At 40.8% G+C, this 23657-nt stretch overlaps 1 protein-coding gene and 1 pseudogene across 2 annotated transcripts in view; one reads left to right on the plus strand and one right to left on the minus strand.

The window, feature by feature from the left end:
- The window catches only part of AGPAT5 (1-acylglycerol-3-phosphate O-acyltransferase 5), a gene marked incomplete at both ends in the record, with an annotated part of 58738 nt that overhangs the window by 17160 nt on the left and 17921 nt on the right, over positions 1-23657 (minus strand). Inside the window, 4 exons of the mRNA XM_079726685.1 lie at positions 3045-3135; positions 13602-13691; positions 16883-16998; positions 22665-22734. Coding sequence (XP_079582811.1) covers positions 3045-3135; positions 13602-13691; positions 16883-16998; positions 22665-22734 — 367 coding nt within the window. The remainder of the gene's footprint in view (positions 1-3044; positions 3136-13601; positions 13692-16882; positions 16999-22664; positions 22735-23657) is intronic.
- On the plus strand, positions 5633-8406 carry LOC307068769 (protein SEC13 homolog; annotated as a pseudogene). The gene is made up of 3 exons: positions 5633-5770; positions 6708-7742; positions 8236-8406. The product of its transcript is annotated as a protein SEC13 homolog (transcript).

The following is a 23657-nucleotide window of genomic DNA, read 5'->3' on the forward strand; positions in this document are numbered from 1 at the left end:
ACACAAGTGGAACTGAAAATTTATATAGTTTATGGTTTTCATAACTCAAGTTTTTATGAAGAGTCTCAAACTAATTCATCTACAAACTATTTTAAGCTTCAAAGAGTAAAATATATATTTCGTTAAATTCAGGGCTCAGCAATCTAGAATTAGAGAAGGAATAATTCAGGAGAGCCGCAATTTTCTGAAACCATAAAAATTTACTTCATGAAAACCCCAAATTTTGTGTAACCATTTTACATCATTGTTTTCTTATACAAATCTAGAAAACGGTTCCTTAAACAAAATAAGACATTTTTACAATAGTACTTTTCTGAGACTAACACACGAATGTGAACTATAACTCCCTAAGGAAAGGATATAAAATGCAACATTTTCTAAACCCCTTTGGACATGAAACCTCTTTTTTCCCCAAAGTATCTTGTGGGCTCAGTTATAGAACATGCTATTAGAAAAATGGAATTAAGACTGTGACTTCTTAAATGAAACATAATGAACTAATTAAAAAGAATACTGTTCAATGACTTCCATTCAACTCTGCAGTGACGTCCAGACCACTAAGCCTAAAATTCGCCGCCTTCCGTGACCGATACTCATGCCAACTTGACGCACTGAACTCACACAGCTCTCCTTCTTTTGCTTGAAGACAGCAAACTCTTTGCTCGTAACTCCACGTCTTTGCTGTTGTTATTTCTTATACCTAGAATTCCCTCCCTTCCCCACACGTGTCGGCCCTAATTCGACATTTCCGACGTCACCTCCTCTCGGCAGTCATCCAGACACCCTGCGCATCACTAGTTCTCTTTTCCTTCAACTCCCACGGAGCGTTATCTGTACTTCTCACATCTTATCTCTTTGTACATCATATACGTGTGTTCTTATCTATCCTCTATTGGATAAGGACTCATATCTGCTTTGTAATAAATATTTCTTAAAGGAATGCGGTTATAAGACATAAGCCTTGCTTGCCTTTTACATAATAGCTCCAAATGGCAATGATTTGAGTTCTTACATCCAATTTTATTAGCCCTTCTGTTTTATCCCTCAGGATCGGCTAATAATTTTTGCCATTATTAATAGATTTACCTGTGGTGGTACCTCTCCTTCACTTCCTAAGTTAGCAGTAATGACTTAGTAAATATATATTACATACCAGGCTTTCTATAAACATTATGTCACTGAATCTCACAAAAGCCCTATGAAGGAGATATTATGATTCCTGACTTACAAATAAGGAAATAGACCAAAAGAAATAAAGTAACCTGTCTAAGGTTATATGAATTAATATATGCTTGGGAATGCAGCCCAAAGCTAGTGGTAATGTTCATCTAAGACTAAATACTAGTTCAAGAGGGATACTTGTATATTCTGTAAAGAAAAGCTGAAGGAACCTTGAAAAGAGAGGCCCAGCTGATACAGCATATGAGTGGAAAGGTAAATACTGTATTTGACACACCAAGTTTGGGACATGCCTTTGAGTCGGTCAGGTGAAGCTCTCCGCTGGGCAACTGTGAATACAGGTCTTGAGTCAGGCAGAGAGGTGCGGATGGGAGAAAGCTTTTTGTGAGTCATCAGCAGTGAAATAAATGGTGGCAACAGCTCTGGATTTAGATGAAGGCCACCATGAAAAACACAGAAAGTGAAATAAATGAAAAAGACCCAAGTCAGACACCAGAAATAACATGAAACAGGAAAGAATGAAGCAGAAGAGGAGGCTAGAAAGGAGACTAGGCGGGAAGCACCAGAAGGGTAGGAGGAAGATGGAGCCTAGCCAGATGGAAGTCTAGGGGGAGAATTCCGTCTCAGATCATGATGAGTTGACTCAAACCAGCTAGAATTAAACATGCATTTCCTCTGATGCACCAGCCACATTTTGAATGATCACTACCATGTGGGTCAGAGCAGACACAGAACAGCACCACCCTTGCAGCAGGCTCTCATAACCTCGGAGGCCCAGCAGGGCGCTGCAACAAGGCGTCTGCTCAGGTAGCACTGCTGCTCAAAGCGGGCAGATCACATGCTAATCCACGGTCAATCTGTAGAGACACCTTTGAGAACAGAGCCAATTTGGTTAAATTGTGTAGCTTATTGGTGTATCAGTTACCCAATTTTCTAAAATATGAAGTTAAGAACATTCTCATTATTGGGGACATCAATAGCTTTTAAGAACTGTGAACTAACTGTGTGCAATAGTCTCCAGTAGGAACTTCCCATATCTTCTACTTTACTTCTTACACAGACTTAGGCACACCCCTTGGTATCCACAGGGGATTGCTTCTAAGACTACCCCAATCCCAACTCCACCCCTTGGATACCAAAATCCACAGATGCTCAAGTCCCTTATAGAAAATGGCCTAGTATTTGCATATAACCCACACATATCCTCCTGTATGTTTTAAATCAACTCTAGATTTCTTATAATAACTGAGACAACACAAATGCTATGTAAATAGTTGTAAGTGCTATGTAAATGCGATGTAAATAGTTGCCAGCATGGCAATTTCAAGTTTTGATTTTTGGAACTTCCTGAAAAAAATTTATTTTAAATATTTTCCATCTGTGGTTGATTGAATCCATGGATGCAGAATCCACAGATCTTTTTTTACGAGATGAGCAAACTGATGCTCTGTAACACCAGGCAGCTTGCAACCATCCTGCTAATAAATGTCAGAATCTGGATTCCAATCTAGGTCTGTCAACCCACAAACAGAAACTCTGTCCATCGCACAGAACCCATACTGCAGAAGAAGGTTCCATCTAAATAATCATGTGCCCAGACAGATTTTGCCTAAATCCACGGTACCAAAATGTGTACTGTAGGAAGCCCTTGAATTTAATCTCTCAGACATATGTAATAACATACATATGAATTAATGAGAAGAAACTTCATTTCCTAAGAAATAATACAGATATTCATTCAAGGAGTAAAAACATTCATTCATTTCATCTGTTGTAAAACATAAATATCTTCTCTAGGAACAAAAATTTAAAAGGTCATTATCTTTAAAAATTTTATGTTCAAATATAGGTAATTTTTTACTTACCTTCTTGAGCAGCAAATGTTTGACTAGCTGAAATGACTTTTGTTAGCTCTGGATTATACCTTGTTCCCTCTGGAAAAATCACAAGATACATCTGTGAAGCCATAAAGAAAATTTGGTTTGTTTTATGTGAGTGTTTTTATTGTTGCTGTTAACTTATCAGTGCTAACCCTATTAATCCTAAGAGTATTTCCCATAAATGGTGGGGAAAAAAAATGTATATATTCCATTACCTATGACCTTCATTTCAAGCAGAACCACCAAAATGCACAAATTCAATTAAGTCTTAATATAACATAGACTAGATGTGAAATACAGTCCTACATCCATCTGTAGGTCAGTCATTAAGAATCCAACATTTCTAATTACATGCAAATATTCACTAATTTAAAAACTGGCCATAAATGACTCACACAAAGCCTCAATTCATCAATGAAAGAGGTTTTTATCCCCCCAAGATTCTGCAAAATGACTTTTGAAAAGGTGTACATTTTAGGGCTTCCCTGGTGGCACAGTGGTTAAGAATCCGCCTGCTGAGGCTTCCCTGGTGGCGCAGTGGTTGAAAGTCCGCCTGCCGATGCAGGGGACACGGGTTCTTGCCCCGGTCCGGGAAGATCCCACATGCCGTGGAGCGGCTGGGCCCGTGGGCCATGGCCGCTGCGCCTGCGCGTCTGAAGCCTGTGCTCCGCAACGGGAGAGGCCCGCGTACCGCAAAAAAAAAAAAAAAAAAAAAGAATCCGCCTGCCAATGCACGGGACATGGGTTCAAGCCTTGGTCCGGGAAGATCCCACATGCTGCAGAGCAACTAAGCCCGTGTGCCACAACTACTGAGTCTGCGCTCTAGAGCCCACAAGCAACAACTACTGAGCCTGCGCTCTAAAGCCCACGAGCCACAACTACTGAGACCGTGCGCCACAACTACTGAAGCCCATGCGCCTAGAGTCCGTGCTCTGCAACGAGAAGCCACCACGATGAGAAGCTTGCACATCGCAACGAAGAGTAGCCCCTGCTCGCCTCAACTAGAGAAAAACCCACACGTGGCAACGGAGACCCAGAGCAGCCAAAATAAAATAAATAAATAAATAAATAAAAAGAAAACGTGTAAATTTAGACATCAGGGTCCTTAAGTATATCTCATTTAAGGGATGAGATACATAGTTATATACATAACTATATAAATTTCCACAATATAAAAGGTAATAGATGTTCGTATTTCAAAAGGTTCATACAGTATTCTTATTTTATAAGACTCCCTTAATGCATTTTAAATGACTCAATTTACAAGTGGCCTCATAAATTAAAACAATGCAATTATAAATGAAGTTATAAGTCAAGCTGGATGTTTACTAAGTAATCAATTAGTCTAAACTTAAGGAGCTCATGAGAGAAAAGTATGCTCATTTTATCCATCCTTACCAGATCCCAGGTAAGACCATCTACCTAGATGTCCAGCACAGAAGTATTCTTTTATCTGAATGATCTATGATTTTCACATAGATCTAAATGAACCTATGTGAAAATCTGAATTTTTTCATTAGATAAACATATGATCATTCTCTTCCAAAGTTTCATCTGAAAAGCTGGTATAATGGTGGCTCTGCAATTTTGCATTTTCAGCTTCCATGCAAATGCAGAAGCTTTTTATCCATACATATATATAATTTTTAGAAGCTACTATCTTTGCCTAACTTAGAAATTAATAGATTGTGTTTAGTTATCTTTTCAGAATGGTCAAAAAATGTAGAAAACTGGGTAAAAAAATTTTTTTAATTAAGAATTCCTTATTACGTTCCAGGAGCCAGAAGGAAAAACCAGAAGAAAAATACTAAAATTAGTTCCCAAAACCACAAATTCCTTCTCATGAGAAAACATGTTAAATTAGTAAAGTTTGTATTCAAAGCCATGAAAGCAACTACTGAAGGTTATTAGCTTTTCACTCAATCATTTATAAATAAAACAATTCATGATTGGAATGGTTAATAAATCATGTGGTATTATTTTCTGTCTCTCAGATGTTTTACTTAAAAAACACTGATGGTTAGCAAGAAAGTAAGAAAGAACTATTCATGCAGGGTTCATTCAAGAAATATTTTTTGTACACCTATTATGTGCCAGGTGCTATATACAGAGTAACAAAACAATATGGTCTTTGGAGACAAGTGAGAAAAAAGTACACTGAACAAATAAAAATATATAATTACACACTATGTAACTATGAAGAAAAAGAACAAGGTGATATGAAAGAAAATGACATGAGGGAAACTAGAATGGATGATGGGTCTAAGGCCTAAAGAATGATAAAAGAACAGGTGCTTTCCCCAGCAGACAAGGAACAAGGCAAGGACGCCCACCCTCACCAGTTCTATTCAAGGCTGCTAGGCAGCAGTAAAAAGAAACAAGCTATTGATACATACAATGACCGGAGGAATCTCAAAATGATTATGCTAAGTGCAAGAAGCCAAACTCACTCCCAAACAAAGAGTACAAACTGTATGATTCCATTTATATAAAATTCTCCAAAGTACAAACTAATCCACAGTGACAGAAAGCAGCTCAGTGACTGCCTTGAGACGCAACAGGCACATAGAGGCATGAGGACACTTGTGGGGCCGGTGGACGTGTGCAGTACCTTGATTGTGGCAACGGTTTGTATACAGACACCAAAACTCATCAAATTCTACCCAGTCACCGTCTGCAGCCTACTGCACGTCAATCACACCTCACCGACAGTACTTCAGTAAAAAAGAGAGAGGGAGCCACCAGATAGAAGACGCGCTGTGTGCAGACTCTCAGGTGGGGAAGAGCTGGGCCATCGCAGGACTAAGAAAAAGCCAATGTAACTCCATGCGGAAGTGGAAGAATGGCATGAAACAAAATCAGACCACACAAATCGTACAGATTTTCTAGGCGCAGGATGGGAAGAGGAGCAAGCAGGGAGTGACTGCTGAGAGGTACGGGGCTCCTTTTGGGGGTGATGAAGATGTTCTGGAATTACATAACGGTGATGGTGGCACAGCTTGGCAAATACATGGAAAACCATTGAATTATATGCTTTAGGATGGTGAATTTCACAGTATGTGAATTACATCTCAATAAACAAATAAACAGGCCAAAGCCCATTACTATCTTCCACAAGTCAGTGAATGGGTTCCAAACTTTAAAAGAAACTAATCGTTACACAGAATAAAAGTTACATTAAAAAAGTAAAATATGACAGTCACACAATGAGTTATTATTAAATTATTAAGGTCACTGGCTAAACAATAAATAAAGTTATTTTACGGCCATTACGCCACAAAGTAGGTGGTCTTCTATAGGAAGTTGTATTTACAAAGACTGTCCCTAGAGAAAGCACAGAGCAGTATGAATAACTGACTTCAACCCCGGACTCTCCCCTTACAGGCCCCGAGACCCTGGACGACCTCCTCCTCCTCGCTGCACCTTAAGTTTCCTCATCTATGAAATGAAGTGACAGTGGTACCTACGCCTCACTGGGATATTACCACGACAGAAAGTGATAAATCGACGCGCCGCCGGGACCTGCCATGTCCAAGGCCTGGAGCTGCCGTGACCACGGCATCAGTAATGACCACTGCAGATATTCCCCATGAGGACGTGATTCCTGCAGGCTTCCCGAGCAGCCCTCCCTTTGCAGCGTGATGCCAGGTGCACCACTGCGGCACCCGCCGGGCAACCTGCTCATCAGACAACAGGTCCGTCAAGATCTTCGACGTGCTCAGCGGAGGGCAGATCCTCATCGCCAACCTCAGGGGTCATGAGGGTCCTGTGTGGCAAGTGGCCGGGCCCACCCCATGTACGGCAATGTCCTGGCATCCTGCTCCTACAGCCGGAAAGTCATTATCTGGAAAGAGGAAAATGGCACCTGGGAGAAGACGCATGAGCACACAGGACACTACTCCTCAGTAAACTCTGTGTGCTGGGCCCCCTGTGACTACGGCCTGATCCTAGCCTGTGGGAGCTCGGATGGGGCCATTTCTCTGCTGACTTACACCAGGTCGGGCCAGTGGGAAGTGAAGAAGACCAACAGTGCTCACACTCTTGGCTGCAATGCCGTCAGCTGGGCCCCTGCTGTCGGCCCTGGAAGCCTCATAGACCAGCCATCTGGGCAGGAGCCCAACTACATCAAGAAGTTTGCATTCGCTGTGGCTGTGACAACCTCATCACACTGTGGACGGAGGAGGAGGAGGACGGCCAGTGGGAGGAAGAGCAGAAGTTGGAAGCACACAGTGACTGGGTCTGAAACGTGGCCTGGGCCCCCTCTGTCAGCCTGCCCACCAGCACCACTGCCAGCTGCTCCCAGGATGGTCCAGTGTTCGTCTGGACCTGTGATGGTGCCTCGGGCAGTGCGTGGTCCCCCAAACTGCTGCACAAGTTCAGTGGTGTTGTATGGCATGGGAGCCGGCCCATCGCAGCCAACATCCTGGCCGCCTCAGGGGGAGACAACAGCGTGACCCTGTGGAAGGGGTCGGTCGACGGGCGGTGGGTGTGCATCAGGGATGTCAACAGGGCCAGGGTGCTGTGTCCACTTCAGTCACAGAGGGTCAGCAGGACGAGCAGTGGCCAGACAGGCAGGGCCTGGTCGCCACCTGCTGCCTCCAGGGCTGGCCCTTCCTGGGCCGACGGACCACACAGCTGGGAGGAAGAACACCCCGCTCCCACAGGGTCACTTTCCCGGGAGTCGTAACAAACGCAACCAGATTTATCATCTGCCTTAATGTGGTTTGACATAGTTTGTAATTCACTGTCCAGCTGAACACACACTTGCTCTGAGGGAAAAATGACAATTAACCTTCAGCTCTATTATTTTAAGATATTTTTGGTCATTTTTATGTACCTTTTAGGTTCAGGCATCATTTGGGGGGTGATTGTTTCCAGAGTAATTAAACTCATATTGCTTCTTAAAAAAAAAACACAAAAAAGAAAAGGTGGTAAATCATATAATCTACTCAATACAGTGCCTGGTGCAAAATAACGTTGCAATTTGCTGTTACAGTGAAAACAGATCTGCTTAGAAATCTGCGATGGTGCATCTGGTGGGAAGAAGAACAACGTGACATGAGTAGCTCATCACCCTGACCGAGGGGACCTGCCTTCCCTGCCGCCAGCTTTGTGTGCTGCCTTCTCAGTAACTACCTCCAAAGGCCATGAGACAAAGCAGTTCTGCTTCTCTCAGGAAGGAGAGCCCAGCACAATAGAGGTGTTCTCGTCTGATGACTTCCTTGCTACGGCTTTCTCACTGCTGACCAAAAGGCTGCTCCCTTCTTTAGCTCCCCTGGAAATAGAGAAGGTGGCAGCAGAGGAAGTGGAGGCACTAGGGCAAGAGAAGGACGGCCACAGGGTCTGACATTTCTGGACCTGCTTCTCAATTAAGGAAAGTGTAAGTGAAACCCCTGCTCAAGGACAGGGAAGCAATGAGGAGGTCAGGAGAACACTGACCCACTGTCCCAAACCAATCAAATCATGTACAAGATTTTTGCTACTGTTCATATAACTTTTTCTTTTTTTTTTTTTTTGCGGTACGCGGGCCTCTCACTGCTGTGGCCTCTCCCGTTGCGGAGCACAGGCTCCGGACGTGCAGGCTCAGCGGCCATGGCTCACGGGCCCAGCCGCTCCGCGGCATGTGGGATCCTGCCGGACTGGGGCACGAACCCGTGTCCCCTGCATCGGCAGGCGGGCTCTCAACCACTGCGTCACCAGGGAAGCCCCATATAACTCTTTTATATCTGCTAAATTTTCATTTGGAAGGAACCAGAGTCTGTTTTTCTTTAGTGATGACCTTCCACGTAAGAAAAATCTATATTCAAGATGTGATATACCACTTTAAACACACGTACTTCGGCCCCTAACGGAAAATTAGCAGGTTACTTCACATTAACAGTCTATTCGAAAAGAAAAGAGCTATTTAAGAGTTTAAGATATATTCAAATTGTAACCAACTATTGAACTGATGATTTTCTACTAAAAACAGCCTTTTCCCCATGCTTTGGAAAAGTTAATTTACTTTTTAAGTGAACCTCCGTTTCTCACTCCCAAATGAAGACTCAGGGTTGCTGTGAGGATTAAAGGAAATATGTGAAAATATCAAGCCCTGTGTGGCAGGCTCTTAAAACAAACTGTTTCCTTCCCCCCTCGTTTTTAAAAATTCTACTAGTTTACTAAAGAGTTCCAAAGCAGGCGCATTTATACAGAAATAATATCTCAGAACGTAGTAAGTTTTGATTAGCTAGACATCGTTTAATTACTTGCTTTCTTTTTAAATAAAAAGCTATTTCATACTGAGATGCACAGAATATAAATAAGATGGTTCCTCTCTGCCTTCTGTCTCTCAAATTAAACCAATCTAGCACAGCATAACTTCTTTACAAAGTTTTCTACATTTATAATCAGAAACATTCAACCCATTAAAAATTCCATTGCACATTTACAGAGGAAAGAATACAAAAATGTGGAGGATACAAAGTATCTATCTCTTTCCTCAAAGAGTGTATTATTTAATTATGCAAGTGCCCTATGTATGATCAGAAAACAGTGATAAAATCACACAGATGCACACGGGCATGGCAGGCAGAATAACGGCCCCTCCCCCAAATGTCCAGCTCCTAAGGCTCAGAACCTGTGAATAGGGCAGGTTACGGCAAAGGGGGATTTAAGACTACCAGCCACTGGACCTCAGGGTAAGGGCTGATGGTAGAATGCCGGGGTGGGGGGGCAATGCGATCACGTGATCACAAGGACAGGAAAGAGGGAGGCAGAAGAGTCAGAACCACAGACACGGCCAGCACGAAGGAGACAGACCGGCCACTGCTGGCTTTGCAGACAGAAAGAAGTCGTGAGCTAGGAGGGCAGGCAACCTCCAGAAACTGGAAAAGGCAAGGAAATGGATTCTCCCTCAGAATTTCCCTAAGGACCTCAGTGCACTGACACCCTGATTTTAGTCCAGTGAGACCCATTTTGAACTGCTGGCCTCCAGAATGATTTAGATAATAAATTAGTGTTATTATTTTTTTGGCTTTATTGAGGTATGATTGACAAATAAAAATTGTATATATTTAAGGTGTACAACACGATGCCTTACTATACATGTACACCACATAGTTACCGTATTTTTTTATGGTAGGAACACTTAAAATCTACTCTTTCAGCAAATTTCAAGTACGTAATATGTTATTATTAAGTACAGTCACCATACTGTACATTACATCTCCAGAATTTATTCATCTTGTAACTGAATCTCCCCATTTCCCCCAACTCCCAGCCCTGGGAACTACCATTCGACCCTCTGGTTCTATGAGTTCAGCTTTTTTAGATTCCACATATAAGTGAGACCATGCAGTGTTTGTCTTTCTGTGTCAAGCGTATTTCACTTAGCATAATGCCCTTGAGGTTCATCCATGTTGTTGCAAAGAACAGGATTTCCTTCTTTTTTAAGGCTGAAAAAATTCCATTTTGTGTGTGTGCGTCTGTGTACACCACATTTTCTTTATCTATTCATCTGTCAATGTACACTTAGGTTGTTTCCATATCTTGGCTGCTGTGAATGAACCATGGGAATGCAGATGTCTCAAGATAGTAATTTTATTTTTTTGGATATATACCCAGGAGTGGAATTGGTCGATCATACGGTAGTTCCTTTTTTAATCTTTTGAGGTACCTCCATTCTGTTTTCCGTAATGGCTGTACCACTATGGAATTCTTATATTCCCACCAACATTGGCTAACTTTTCTATATCCTTACAAACACTTTCATCTTCTGACTTTTTGATAATAGCCATCCTAACAGGTGTGAGGTGATATCTCACTGTGGTTGTGACTGGCATTTTCCTGATGATAAGTGATGCTGAGCACCTTTCGTGCACCTGTTGGCTATTTGTATGTCTTCTTTGGAGAAATGTCTTTTCAAGTCCCTTGCCCATTTTCAATTGAGTTATTTGTTTTTTTGCTAGTGAGTTGCATGAGTTCCTCAAATATTTTGGAACTTAACACCTTATTGGATAGGATATGTGGTTTGCAAGTATTCTCTCCCATTCTGTAGGCTGCTTTTTCATTTTGTTGATTATTTCCTTTGCTGTGCAGAAACTTTTTAGTTTGATGTAGTCCCATTTGTTTACCTTTGTTTTTGTTACCTGTGCTTCTGCTGTTATATCCAATATTTGTGTTGTTTTGAGCTGGTAAGTTTGTGGTACTTTGTTACAGCAGCAATAGGAAAATACAATAAGCATAATTTTCAAACATGTTATTTAATCCTATCTACCAAATTAAGTAATTATTAACAAATTTAACATATAAGGAAACTAAAGCTTAGAGGAGTTAAGTGATGTACAAAGTAACAAAGTTTAAATGGCAGATCTGGAATTTAAACTCAAATCTGATTTCAAAGCCAATACTCTTATGCACTAGGTTGGCCTCACATTTGAAAAGGAACTTGAGTTAAATTTGGGAAGAAACAAAGCACAAGATTCCATATTTGTGCTGTAAACTGTATGGCTCCAATGCTAAGTGACTTCTATAGATGAAGTAGTCATTTTTATCATAAATGTTTCATTTGCACCCCCAACTGATAAGTACCTTATAAAAATATTGTCTCAGCAATATTTATTGAGAAGATGTATTTCTTAGTAATTTATAATTCAGAGATATTTTTGGAAACAAAATTCTGCAGTCTCTCAAATAATACTAGTAGTGAATAATAAGAGCTGATTTAATGATTAACCATAGATTTCTGTGAGGAAAATTAAGCCATATGGAAGTTGACTTGATAAATATATTCCACCCTGTCCATTATGTGATTAACTTTCAGAAACAAAAGAGTATAATGAAGAGTCTGAGATTATGTATCTGTTTCATAGCCTTTAATATTAAAAAATGAAGGGCTTCCCTGGTGGCGCAGTGGTTGAGAGTCCGCCTGCTGATGCAGGGGATGCGGGTTCGTGCCCCAGTCCGGGAGGATCCCACATGCCGCGGAGTGGCTGGGCCCGTGAGCCATGGCCGCTGAGACTGCGTGTCCGGAGCCTGCGCTCCGCAACGGGAGAGACCACAACAGTGAGAGGCCGGTGTACCGCAAAAAAAAAAAAAAAAAAAAAAAAGAAGATTCATCCAGATTCTAAGAAACCGGCCTCAGACCTATAGTGACCTGAAGTGACAGCGGCTCACAGCACTGCCTCACGAGCCTGCCATTCAGCATCACTGCATGAACATCAAAACACTAGACTCTTGCCCTTGAAAAACAGAAAAGTTCTCCGGTAGCCCAAGATTAGGTTATTTGAACTGACTTTCCTACTGAAAACAACTTAAAAAGCTGGATATAACATCATCTTAACAGTATCCAAGAGCTGACAAGATGGTAAGACCAAAATTAAAGCAAACACAGTAAAGCAGAAGTAAGCCCAGAAAAGAACGTTCGTTCTAAGAGATTCGAAAGATGAGGGGAATCGAAACGGAAGGCCACAGACCTTCTGCTGGAAACAGTGAGAATGAACCGGAAGTGGAGGGAGCACCAAAGGCTTCACTCCTGGTATAAGAGTAAAGCAGGCAATCCAGGCCTCACGTGGACTTGCCACCTTGGTTGCGTCGCCTGGGTGGTCCAGTTAGCCTCAAGCTCAGCGCTTGGTTTGGGTGGGCCCAGACGAGAGGAGCCTCAAGGGGCCCAGCTGAAACAAATGCCACTGTTCTCCGGGGGAAGGCGCTTTCATCTTACTCTTGAGCTGATTTCTGCAAATAATTTTCCAGATACAATCAAGAGCAGACAAAGATCACCAAGCACACAAGGCAAGAGGGCACCATGAGCAGGAAGAGAAGAAGCGGACGGTGGAGAGAGGGGGTAGCCGGGCGGGGAGGAGGAGGGTAGAGGGAATGAGAAAAGAAAGAAGAAAAGAACTGGTAACCGTGAGCTATGTTTCTGAGCACCAGGACAGAAAACCACGCCATGCGCTGGGGAATAGAGCTCAGGCAGTCACTGGAATCGTGTCGCTCTGTCCTCGGAGAGGGCCAGGGAAAAGCCACAGGGCAGCGATCAGCATTCTTCAAAGAGAGCGTTGAGATTTCTTCCGGGGGGAGCAAGGTTTTATAAATAACATTTACACTCAATGATTCTTCATTTGTAGATATTCATACTTCTCCTGACTTTTCAAATAACTCAACAGATACAAGAAATCCAAATTTATACTGACAGAAAACAGCTGTTCTAAAACTCCATGTGACTGAAGAAGCGGAGTTAGAGGAGCTCTGAAGTGGCTGAAGCGTAAGGTTACGAGCGCAGTTCTGTTTTCTATTTATAGACTGAAGACAGCGAATGTTCTTGTCATTCCTCTTTAAGGTCAATACTGACAGCTACCAGCAAAGGATTGAATCCCCTGCCGCAATCTTTCTGGTGGCCAAAAATAACTGCTTACCTAGAGAGGGTTTTTGTTGCCTCGAAAACTCTGAATTATTTATTACACACGGGATACTATATTTTCAAAACAATTCTTAAATGCTAATTTAATGTTTAAATTAAAAAATGAGAGTTGATAAGAAAAATAATGAAAATGAGCGTAATCTTACTGGAGTTCCTGCATTGATGTAGCTCTGCAGCTTTTTTCTCATTTCCTTTTCATTGAATTTGGCACTTCTCTTTACATAGATCCCTCCATGCTGCCACATAAAAAAAGAAAAAAAAGAAAAAAAAACAGGGGAAAAAAGTATTTACTATTAAAGTATCCAATGGCCAGTCATCAAAAGGGTTAACTTTATTCCCAAAAAGTGAAGAATAAAATTACATTTTAGGAATTAAATTATATTTAATACATTCATATGTTAGCATCTAGAGAACACAAGCTGAAAATTCTCCTGTTTTCAATACAATTCAAATAAAACTGTGTGTGACATTTTACTGGAAAATAGATGAATATTTAGTTCTGCTGGCAGTTAAAAATGCTTTCTTTATTAAAAATACATTTTTTAAAATAAAAAATTCAATCAGATGGATCTTAGCTCTCAATTTCTCCAATGGCTTATTATGGAATAACTAAAAATTCTCCTTTCAACAAACACTATCTTTTGAAATTTTAGAAACTGACTCTGCTACATATTTATGTCGCACTGTTGTTGACTGAATTCTGTTCTCTCCCCGAGATTCTTATGTGACTGTATTTGGAGATGGGGCTTTTAGGAAAATAAATGAGGTCATAAGAGTGGGCCCTGATCCAATAGGAATGGAGCCTTGTAAGGAGAGATTAGGACACAGACAAGCACATGCAAAGGAGAGACACAGGGAGAAGGCAGCTGTCCACAAGCCAAAGAAAGAGACCTCAAGAGAAACCAACCCCGCTGACACCTTGATCTTGGACTTCCAGCCTCCAGAACTGTGAGCAAATAAATTTCTGTTGTTTAAGCCACACAGTGTGATACTTTATTATGAGAGCCCTAGCAGGCTAATACAGGCACCTTCATAAAAATTAAGGTAGCCTTAATTAAACCTCATAAGTGCACTTCATTGAAACGTTGCATCAGGCCAGCTATTTTTTTGTACTCCTTTATACTAATTTGAACGCATCTGTAAAATTAACCGACTGGATGAATTTGATTTTGTCTTAATCCAGAATATGAGTAAAAGGAAACAAAGAGAAGCAAGGAGGGGATAGGATAAAGAGGAGAGGAAGGGTGGTCTTAGATTCTGGTCATGGTTCCTTCCACATATGAACTGGCTTGCCTGAGTACAGAGAAGAAACTCAAAGTACTCGACAGAATGTATGTCACTATTTACCCAAACTGAGAGGACTGATGAGAATAAATTCATTCTTCACTAACTCTTTAGAATTAAAGCCAAAGAATGCATATATTGCAGTGTGAAACTTTCCCAAGCTTTCAATGACATGATGTCTATTCTTCACATACTATTTCCTCCCCGTCATTTAATTTGCTTATTAAAGTCTATTTTTTTTTTTTAGAGAACTAGGAGCATCTTTTGTTCTTTTTTAAAAATATATAAATTTATTTATTTATTTTTGGCTGTGTTGGATCTTCATTGCTGCACGCAGGCTTTCTCTAGTTGCGGTGAGCTGGGGCTACTCTTCATTGCGGTGTGCGGGCTTCTCACTGCAGTGCCTTCTCTTGTTGCGGAGCACAGGCTCTAGGCGCACAGGCTTCAGTAGTTGTGGCACGCGGGCTCAGTAGTTGTGGCACACGGGCTTAGTTGCTCCGCGGCATGTGGGATCTTCCCAGACCAGAGATCGAACCCATGTCCCCTGCACTGGCAGGCGGATTCCCAACCACTGCACCACCAAGGAGGTCCCTTAAAGTCTATTTTAATTAGAAAACATCTGAGTTCTTTCCCAGATATATGGAAGCTACAGAAGTGAAGACCAGGTATCTTTCCTTAGGAACTCCCTGATTAGTGAGGAAGCAAAATATGTATACGTGTGTGATATAAAGAGAATTGATAAGTGTTATAATAAAGATAGCCAGAAACAAAAGCAGAGTGGAGGAAAGACAGTACTGAGTGGAGGTCAATCACAGCTGTCATACATATCTCTAGTTATACTCACAGGGCTTAAATGAGCAAAAGCTCGCTATTGCCCTTTTATTTATGTATGTATGTATGTATGTATGTATGTATGTATTTATTAATTAATTTAACCCAACAGTAAGGTTCCCAGAACACCTGCTTTTGGTTGGGATGAGGGAGCAAAGAGATCTCTGTTCTGAATTCTACAGTTAATCTGCACCTTATAATGTTCACAAGCTGGCATTTGGAAATATTTCGTTTTCTGAATGTCTATATATTAATATGCATTTTTCTACACATATAAAATACTTAGTATTTTATAAATACAATAATTATAAGAAATATAAAACTGGAGAGTCTGTTTCCTCGTATTTTGCTTGTAAATAACTATTTTTGAATAGCATTATTTCTGTTTCATACAAACTGTAAAAAGCAAATCCTTTTAAAATAAAATTTTACTTCGTGGCATAAAGTCCACTACTTATTAATCTATTCCCGTTCATACATGCACCCAGTAGTTTAAAATACTTTTCATCAAAATATATATGGATTTTATTTCCCTTTAAAAGACTCAGGAAAAGAGGAAAGGAGACGGGCAGTAAGTACACTAACCTCCAACACCACAGGGACACTGATCATGGGACTTGGGGCAGCACGGATGGGTGGTACCACTGTCTTGTGTCCAGCGGATGACTTTCAGATTTATATATTTTCAGAGCTCACCATAACTTTAGCTTTTCTTCTTTAATCGATTATTAAAGTCTTATTAACAAGTCTGTCTTCCATACACATTTCATTCTTAATATTTAAAAAATTACATATCAAATAATTTATTCAGAAAAGGCATAGAAAAATGCTAGTAATCCCCTTCTGAATATCAAAGAGCCTGTTATATAGTTCCATGACCTGATGGTTATTATGTAATTTTAAAGGATTTGCATAAAATAACATATATTGAATATCTATTATGTACCTGACACTCATGCTAGACACTCTACATATATAGCTATTTTTTTATATCCTACAGATAATTACTTTTTAGTTTCTTAACGTAAGTGTCCATCAAGTTCTAGGTCTTTACATTTTTCTATTTGTTTGGTTTTTGTACATTTGCATTTTTTTCCATTTAATTTAACAATCTGTGTAACCATATATATATATATATAAACACACACCATTAAAAATGTCAGACAAAATCATGTTAATTTAGAATAAACTATTAAAGCCATAAAAATAAACCAAAAAAACTCATACATTCATATTAAATGTATGTTAAATTTTAAAATCTAAAATTTTCATAAGCTACATATATATAAAGAAAGAAGCATGGGAAAGTTACCTGAGAAAAATAACACCCATACAATGGAAGCCATTTGAGCCCATCTTTCAGCACATAGCGCACGTGTCCGAGAGCGTTCTGCCTGATGGCCAAAATATCAGCAACTATCCAGTCAACTGCAAAGACAGAATCAATTAGTGCATAAGTGACCCTGGGTGAACTCCAGCATCCCCTCCACAGAAACACAAAATGCCTCTTCACAAGACTGTATGAGGATATGCTTTGAAAAATATTAGGGTTAGAATTTTTAAATTACTTTAAAACAACCCCAGACATTTGCAAAATATAAATTCTGTGGAGTTTTTTAGATTTGGTTTTTGTTTTTTTGTTTTTACAGTTCTTGAAAAGCTTCTCGTCTCAGGGATAAAATGCAAAAGTCACAAACCATCAGAGTAATCCAAAAGCAGCATGAACAAAATAAAATAGGCTTCTCTCATTCCTGACATCTAGAAAACATGAAATTATAAGCAAAAAAATGGCTAAGTGAAACTGTCATGTGCAAGTAACTATTCTGTATACACCAATATGTGCAACAAGAGGCAAGGACACTTTATCCTGACCAATGACGTTCAGGACACAATAGTAGGTTCTAATGGAATTCAAAACAAAGATCTCTCAAAGCTTACAACTATGTTGGGCACTTATGTGTTCTTTACATAATCAAAGGACATGTAGCCAGGCCGCTAATAACTCTAATTCCATAGATATGTTATGACTAAAAGTTCAAAAACAACAAAAAGAAGAAGGCACGAGTGAGGTGCCAACAAAAAACTCAAAAAACCTATAGGAAGAAATAGGTTGTTAACTGATCTTTCAAGCAGAGCAAATTCCGAACAGAAGTAGCCCTTCCTTGGGACTAGCCTTCCTACCAAAGCGAAGAACCGGAGACCAGCAAACTGTACAGAAGATGGCAAACACAAGAGATGATTTAAAGAGATCAAGAGGAGGGCTTCCCTGGTGGCACAGTGGTTGAGAGTCCACCTGCCGATGCAGGGAACACGGGTTCGTGCCCCGGTCCGGGAAGATCCCACATGCCGCAGAGCAGCTGGGCCCGTGAGCCATGGCCGCTGGGCCTGTGCGTCCGGAGCCTGTGCTCCGCAACGGGAGAGGCCACAACAGTGAGAGGCCCGCATACAACAACAACAACAACAACAACAAAAAAAAAAAAAAAAAAAAAAAGAGAGATCAAGAGGAAATAAAATGAAGTTAAGGCAGCAAATGGTGAAGGGTCTGGAGGACCCGAGAGACCTGGATTTGAAAATAAATGGCTGCAAACTACCTTATTTCTTCATAAGAATGAAAATGATAAAAAATGAAATGTGAGGGAGACTTTTCTCGTATCTACAGATGAATTGGAAGATGGGATACTTGAAAAAAAATTAACAAGAATCTGTGAAAGGATTCAGTCCTAGGATCACAAGTGTATTCAGGTCCAGGGAAATGAAAACAAAAGGAGCAAATTCGAGAGGAAAAAAAAATTTTTTTAATAAAAACCCTGTAGGAGATAAAAACCAAGAAAATAACGGAGTAACAATAAAATTTCAACCAAAAGGGACAGTTTTCCACAGGATTACAGGAAGATTAACTCTTAGCTGTGTGAAATGCTTTAGGCAATGCACCACACCGGACAGAATATCCTAAAGAAGTATATTAGCCAAGTTAAACGTTAAAAATTATCCTTTTGGAAAAATGTTTTATCAATTATTATAAATCTTTCTTCTTAATCTTTTTTATCATTCATAATTAACTCTTTCTTGATGATTTAAGAGGTACAATGATTACATCTATAATTCCTATTATGGCTCCTTTAAATAGAGTGATGCAAAGATTTTCCCCTGTAGTAAATGATCCCCAGCAGTGGTGTCTATCAGTTGGCGACGCCTACTCTATGGAACTATCAATTATCACTTTTCTCTAAGGTATGTGCCTCCCTATAGAAGCCCTCTCCCTATCCCCTTCCCTGTAATTCAGATCAATTAAACAGTCACTGATAAACACATTTCTTTCTAACCATGTCTTGAAAACTAAATAATCAAGCTAATGTTATAACTATACCTAATGTAAAAGTAAACAGACTCAGAATAAATTCTGAGAACTTAGTGTATGGTTTCCAGGCTACAGTATATTCTGGAACATATTTGGGATACAAGGCTAAAAACAAGATTTGGTATCTTTTCCTGGAACAATCATTTTTTAAAATGTGGAAGAATCTGAAAATGCATTTTTATATTAAAACACACATGGTTATATGGTAGCCTAGGATACATCTTCCAATAACTTTTAAGAGAAAGTGTAAAATTTACAGAGTATGTCATGTTGTAACGAACTGTCCTGGCTATACCCTTAGACTTCTGAAATATTTAGTGGAAAAGTTTTAAGAACTAATTTAGTAGTCAAAAGACACAAGCTTTGTGCCATCAATTTTTGCTACTCAATTATCTTTTTTACTTTTTTAAATTCTCAACTAGGTTTCAGATAGGAGACACTAGACTACAGCTGAGTTACTGACGGCTGAGATGCTAATGTACTACCTTTATAATAACTATTCACATTTTGTGTTCTGGCATGAGCTCAAGAAACGCAGCTGTGTGAGAAGTCTTCCATGGTGATCCGGCCCAAGCCGTTGCTCCCATTAACTGGGAAGAGAGGAGGGCAGGGCAGTGAGGAGAGGCAGCGAGAAGATGCCAGCTTTCTCACCTGTGTTATCAGGTAACAACAGCGCCCAACTCATAACGGCACAGCGCGGGCTGAAGGAGATCCTGCACGTGAGCACTCGCCTAGCACGGATCCGGCGTGCCCTCGGGATTAGCTGTCATCATCACCACCCCTACTGTTCGCTGCCCGTGTGAGCCGGGCTCTCTGTGAGATTACGAGCTGGCCTATGGAAACTGCCTAAAAGCCCCGACCGGTAGACATGACTCACACTTGACCAATAAGGCTCAGAGAGGCTAAGTCATTTGCCCACAGTCACACAGCCTATTGCAGAATAGCTTATGAATCGAGGTCTGACTCCACAGCCCAGGCCTCACCATACATGTTGTTAGTCAAGACAAATGTCACCTAAACCAAGAAAAGGGAACCTTCATGAGATTAAAAAGGTACAGAGTGTCCAAAGCAGAGAGCTAAAGAAGGCCAAGAGGAAGGACTAGTGGCCACTGCAGCCTTGCTGACTCTGGAGGGAAATAAGTTCACAGAGACTAAGAAAGCAGAGACAGCAAGGACACATCAAGTGAAAACAGGGGACCAGAGGGACGAATTAGAATGCCAATTCTCTGGCACGCCAGGCCAAGAAAAGACTCTTGTATTCTGGCAGGCCTTGTAGAGGGTGAGCAAGGAAGCCTAAGCTGAACAGCAGTCCTTGACATGTTCTTTCTGCTACTGACATTTTCAGATTACTCGGTTGTGGTTTTTAATACCTCAAAAGGGTTTTAAAAGGGGTACCTAGACATAACAGGCCAACGAGCCATGTCCCTGGATAAGCTTTAGGGGCCTCTGGAACCTCAAACTCTAGGCAAAGTTTTATGTGCCCATTTTTCTGGGAAAAGGCTACGTATCTTCTATCACATTCTAACTGAAGCCTATAATTCTAAAGTAATTTAAAGTCACTATCTAGTTATGTTCCTAAATTATGGATTTTTTAAAGCATTCAAAAAGCAACCTTCTCAACTCCGAACGACGGACTGGTATGGGCCCGGTACTAAAAGTCCAGGCCCTCAGAGGTCAGGTGAGAGGACGGGAATGCAGACTGGTTCTCTGTGATGAGACACGTGACGTTTTCACGTCAGCCGCGGGCTGCCTAAGGAGCTCACACTCCCCACTTTACCCTTCCAGGTCCAAACACAGAAGAATCGTGAAAAATCTGTGTCCTCCCAAATGTTTTCCCAGAAGTCCTCACTCTGAAGTATTGGATATAAAGGCCAAGACACAGGAAGCAGACAGATGACAGCAGTGGCTCTAATTTTTGTATTATTATGTTTATTACTACTCCTCCCACCTCCAGGAATGTTCAGGGAGTACTTATTCCACAGGTTTGTGCTAGTACCAAAGCTCTGTTAGCAGAACACTATTTCCATTGAAACCTGGAAAAAGGAAAGTTGGCATGGAACCTGAACAAGGAATTTGTGTGTGTGTGTGTGTGGTACGCGGGCCTCTCACTGCTGTGGCCTCTCCCATCGCGGAGCACAGGCTCCGGACGTGCAGGCTCAGCAGCCATGGCTCACGGGCCCAGCCGCTCCGCGGCATGTGGGATCCTCCCGGACCGGGGCACGAACCCGTGTCCCCTGCATCGGCAGGCGGACTCCCAACCACTGCACCACCAGGGAAGCCCCTGAACAAGGAATTTTAAGAAAGAATTCTTTAAAGAGAAAGAAAACTCTAAATGAAATCAACCAGGGGCTCAATATAAAGGAAATTGGGCTATCATGAGCCACTCCCTGCCCTAGACCCACAAATCCTTTTTATTTGGATATTGGAACCCTGGTAGACATATGCCATCAGCAGCAGAACAGGAATAGCAAGACTGTGTTAGCAGTAAAAAGCCCGATATGACTGGAGAAACAGTCAAAATAAAGGAGGAAGTCAGGCTGCTTTATAGGCCAGAGTTAGAAGTAGACCCTGACCACAGGGCTGGTTGCTTTGCTAAAGTCAAATGTAATTAAATCAAATAGTCTTAGCAGTCATTGTAATAAAGCCAGGGAAATACAGATACATCAAATTCCTATTCACCCTTCAGAGCATCAGCTCTTAACCTAGAAAACTGAGTGTAATCAGTAACAAGATAAGTTGAGAAAGATGCACCTCAACTTCTTTACCTTTCTTTACCTTCCAGAAGGTATATGTAGTAATAAAAGTAACCATGAAGAAACACAGCTGACAGGAGGAAGATAAAGGACAGCCATGGGCATTAGTGATTTCCCAATCAGGTGTTCTCATTCATCAGCTTGTTTTTAGCTTTGAACTTCTGGGTACTACATTTTTTAAAGTAATAAAAAGAGAATTTAGGAAGTGTGCATCAAAAGCAGTTACAGCTTTGAAAAAACATGAAGTGGGATGTTTCTTGGACTGCATTATCTGGAGAACTAAAAAGTACCTTAACCACTGTTAATTTCTTAGTTTGGTTACTGTATAAGATGCCATCATTGGGACAAACTTGGTGAAGGGGGTCAATGGACTCTACAGACTATGTTTGTGAACCCTTGTGAATCTACAATTATTTCAATACAAAAAGTTTTTTTTTAAGTACCTTGAGCTAATTTAATGTATATACTGCACTATACTGGAGACCAGAGTCTTCTGTGATTCCTGATAGAAGAGCAAGCTATAATTAAACCCAAACACTTGAAGAAGCAAAAGGAACTGCAGACATTAGTAATTAATACTGTGTTTAAGGAAATGAGCACTCACAAATCAGTACAACCTTTCTGCAGCTTAACAATAAAAATATAAAATGTTTATACAGTATGATCCACAAATTCCACTTGCAAAAACAAAACTTAAAAAGGAAGAATACATAGACTATTTACAGAGGTATTCAAAGAGAAAAAAAGGAAAGAAAATAGCTTATATACACCCAGCAGAAGGAAAAGGAAAATTCATAGCTTTCACATGCCTGATTTTCCAAAAAAACTAAAATCACAAAAATACGAGGTCACATATAATATCTGCATTGAAAATTCATGTTTTACCAACATCAACAAATCCATTAAAAAATATCAGAACATTACTTTGAATTACTTCCCTACTGTGCATAGAGAAACCTGTTTCATGCAAATGAAATACAAACCTGTGCTTTGATGATTTGCTAAATATATTATATTTTCTTTGTTTTTTGGCAAATCTCCATATAGCAATATCTAAAAGATAAAATAAAGAGAAACATTACTTTGATATTTTAAAACATGTACTACTGTAACATACAAAATATGACAATGTCAAAAAATTGACAAATATGCAATGTCATGAATAGTCCCATCCATGACTAATAACTATTAGACTTCTCTTAGGAGCCTCAGAGACCATAAACAGCACGTGTCTATAAAGCAGTTGAGCACAGGGCAGGTTAATGGTCATAAAGTAAAGCAATGATCAGTATCCTCCTGAGTTTTTACAGACCGCTCACAACATCTGAAACACTGTTCATAAGGTACAGCGTCCTTCCAAGAGCCTACAGTGTAGTGGAAGAGACAGGCGCGCATACAATAACTGTGATGAGACATATGCAAATATTATGAAAATACAGTCTCGTTTATTTTTATTTTTTTTATTTTTTTTTTTTGCGGTAGGCGGGCCTCTCACTGTTGTGGCCTCTCCCACTGCGGAGCACAGGCTCCGGACGCGCAGGCTCAGCGGCCATGGCTCAGAGGCCCAGCCGCTCCGCGGCATGTGGGATCTTCCCAGACCGGGGCATGAACCCGTGTCTCCTGCATCGGCAGGCAGACTCTCAACCACTGCGCCACCAGGGAAGCCCTACAGTCTCGTTTAAAGAACTGTCAACTGCAGGCAGTAGTAGCATTCATCAGGTGCGGTTTCAGCAGAGAAGGTGAAGGAAGGAATGTTCATGAAGAGAGGAACAAAGGAACAGAAGCGGCAGTGTCTGAGGCCAGTAAGGGTGCACCTGGCAGGGTGCCGGCATACCCAGGCTGCACCTAGAGACGGTGAGCTGGTGCAGGCAGGCCGGAGGAGATCTGAACCAGAACGTACAGTCTTCTGAATACCAAGCTAAAGATGAAAACTTGATTCTGTAAGTAATGGGGAAACTTGGTCCCATGATTGGGAC

The sequence above is a fragment of the Hyperoodon ampullatus genome (genome assembly GCF_949752795.1).
Source record: "Hyperoodon ampullatus genome assembly, chromosome: 20".
Taxonomy (NCBI): Eukaryota; Metazoa; Chordata; class Mammalia; order Artiodactyla; family Ziphiidae; genus Hyperoodon; species Hyperoodon ampullatus.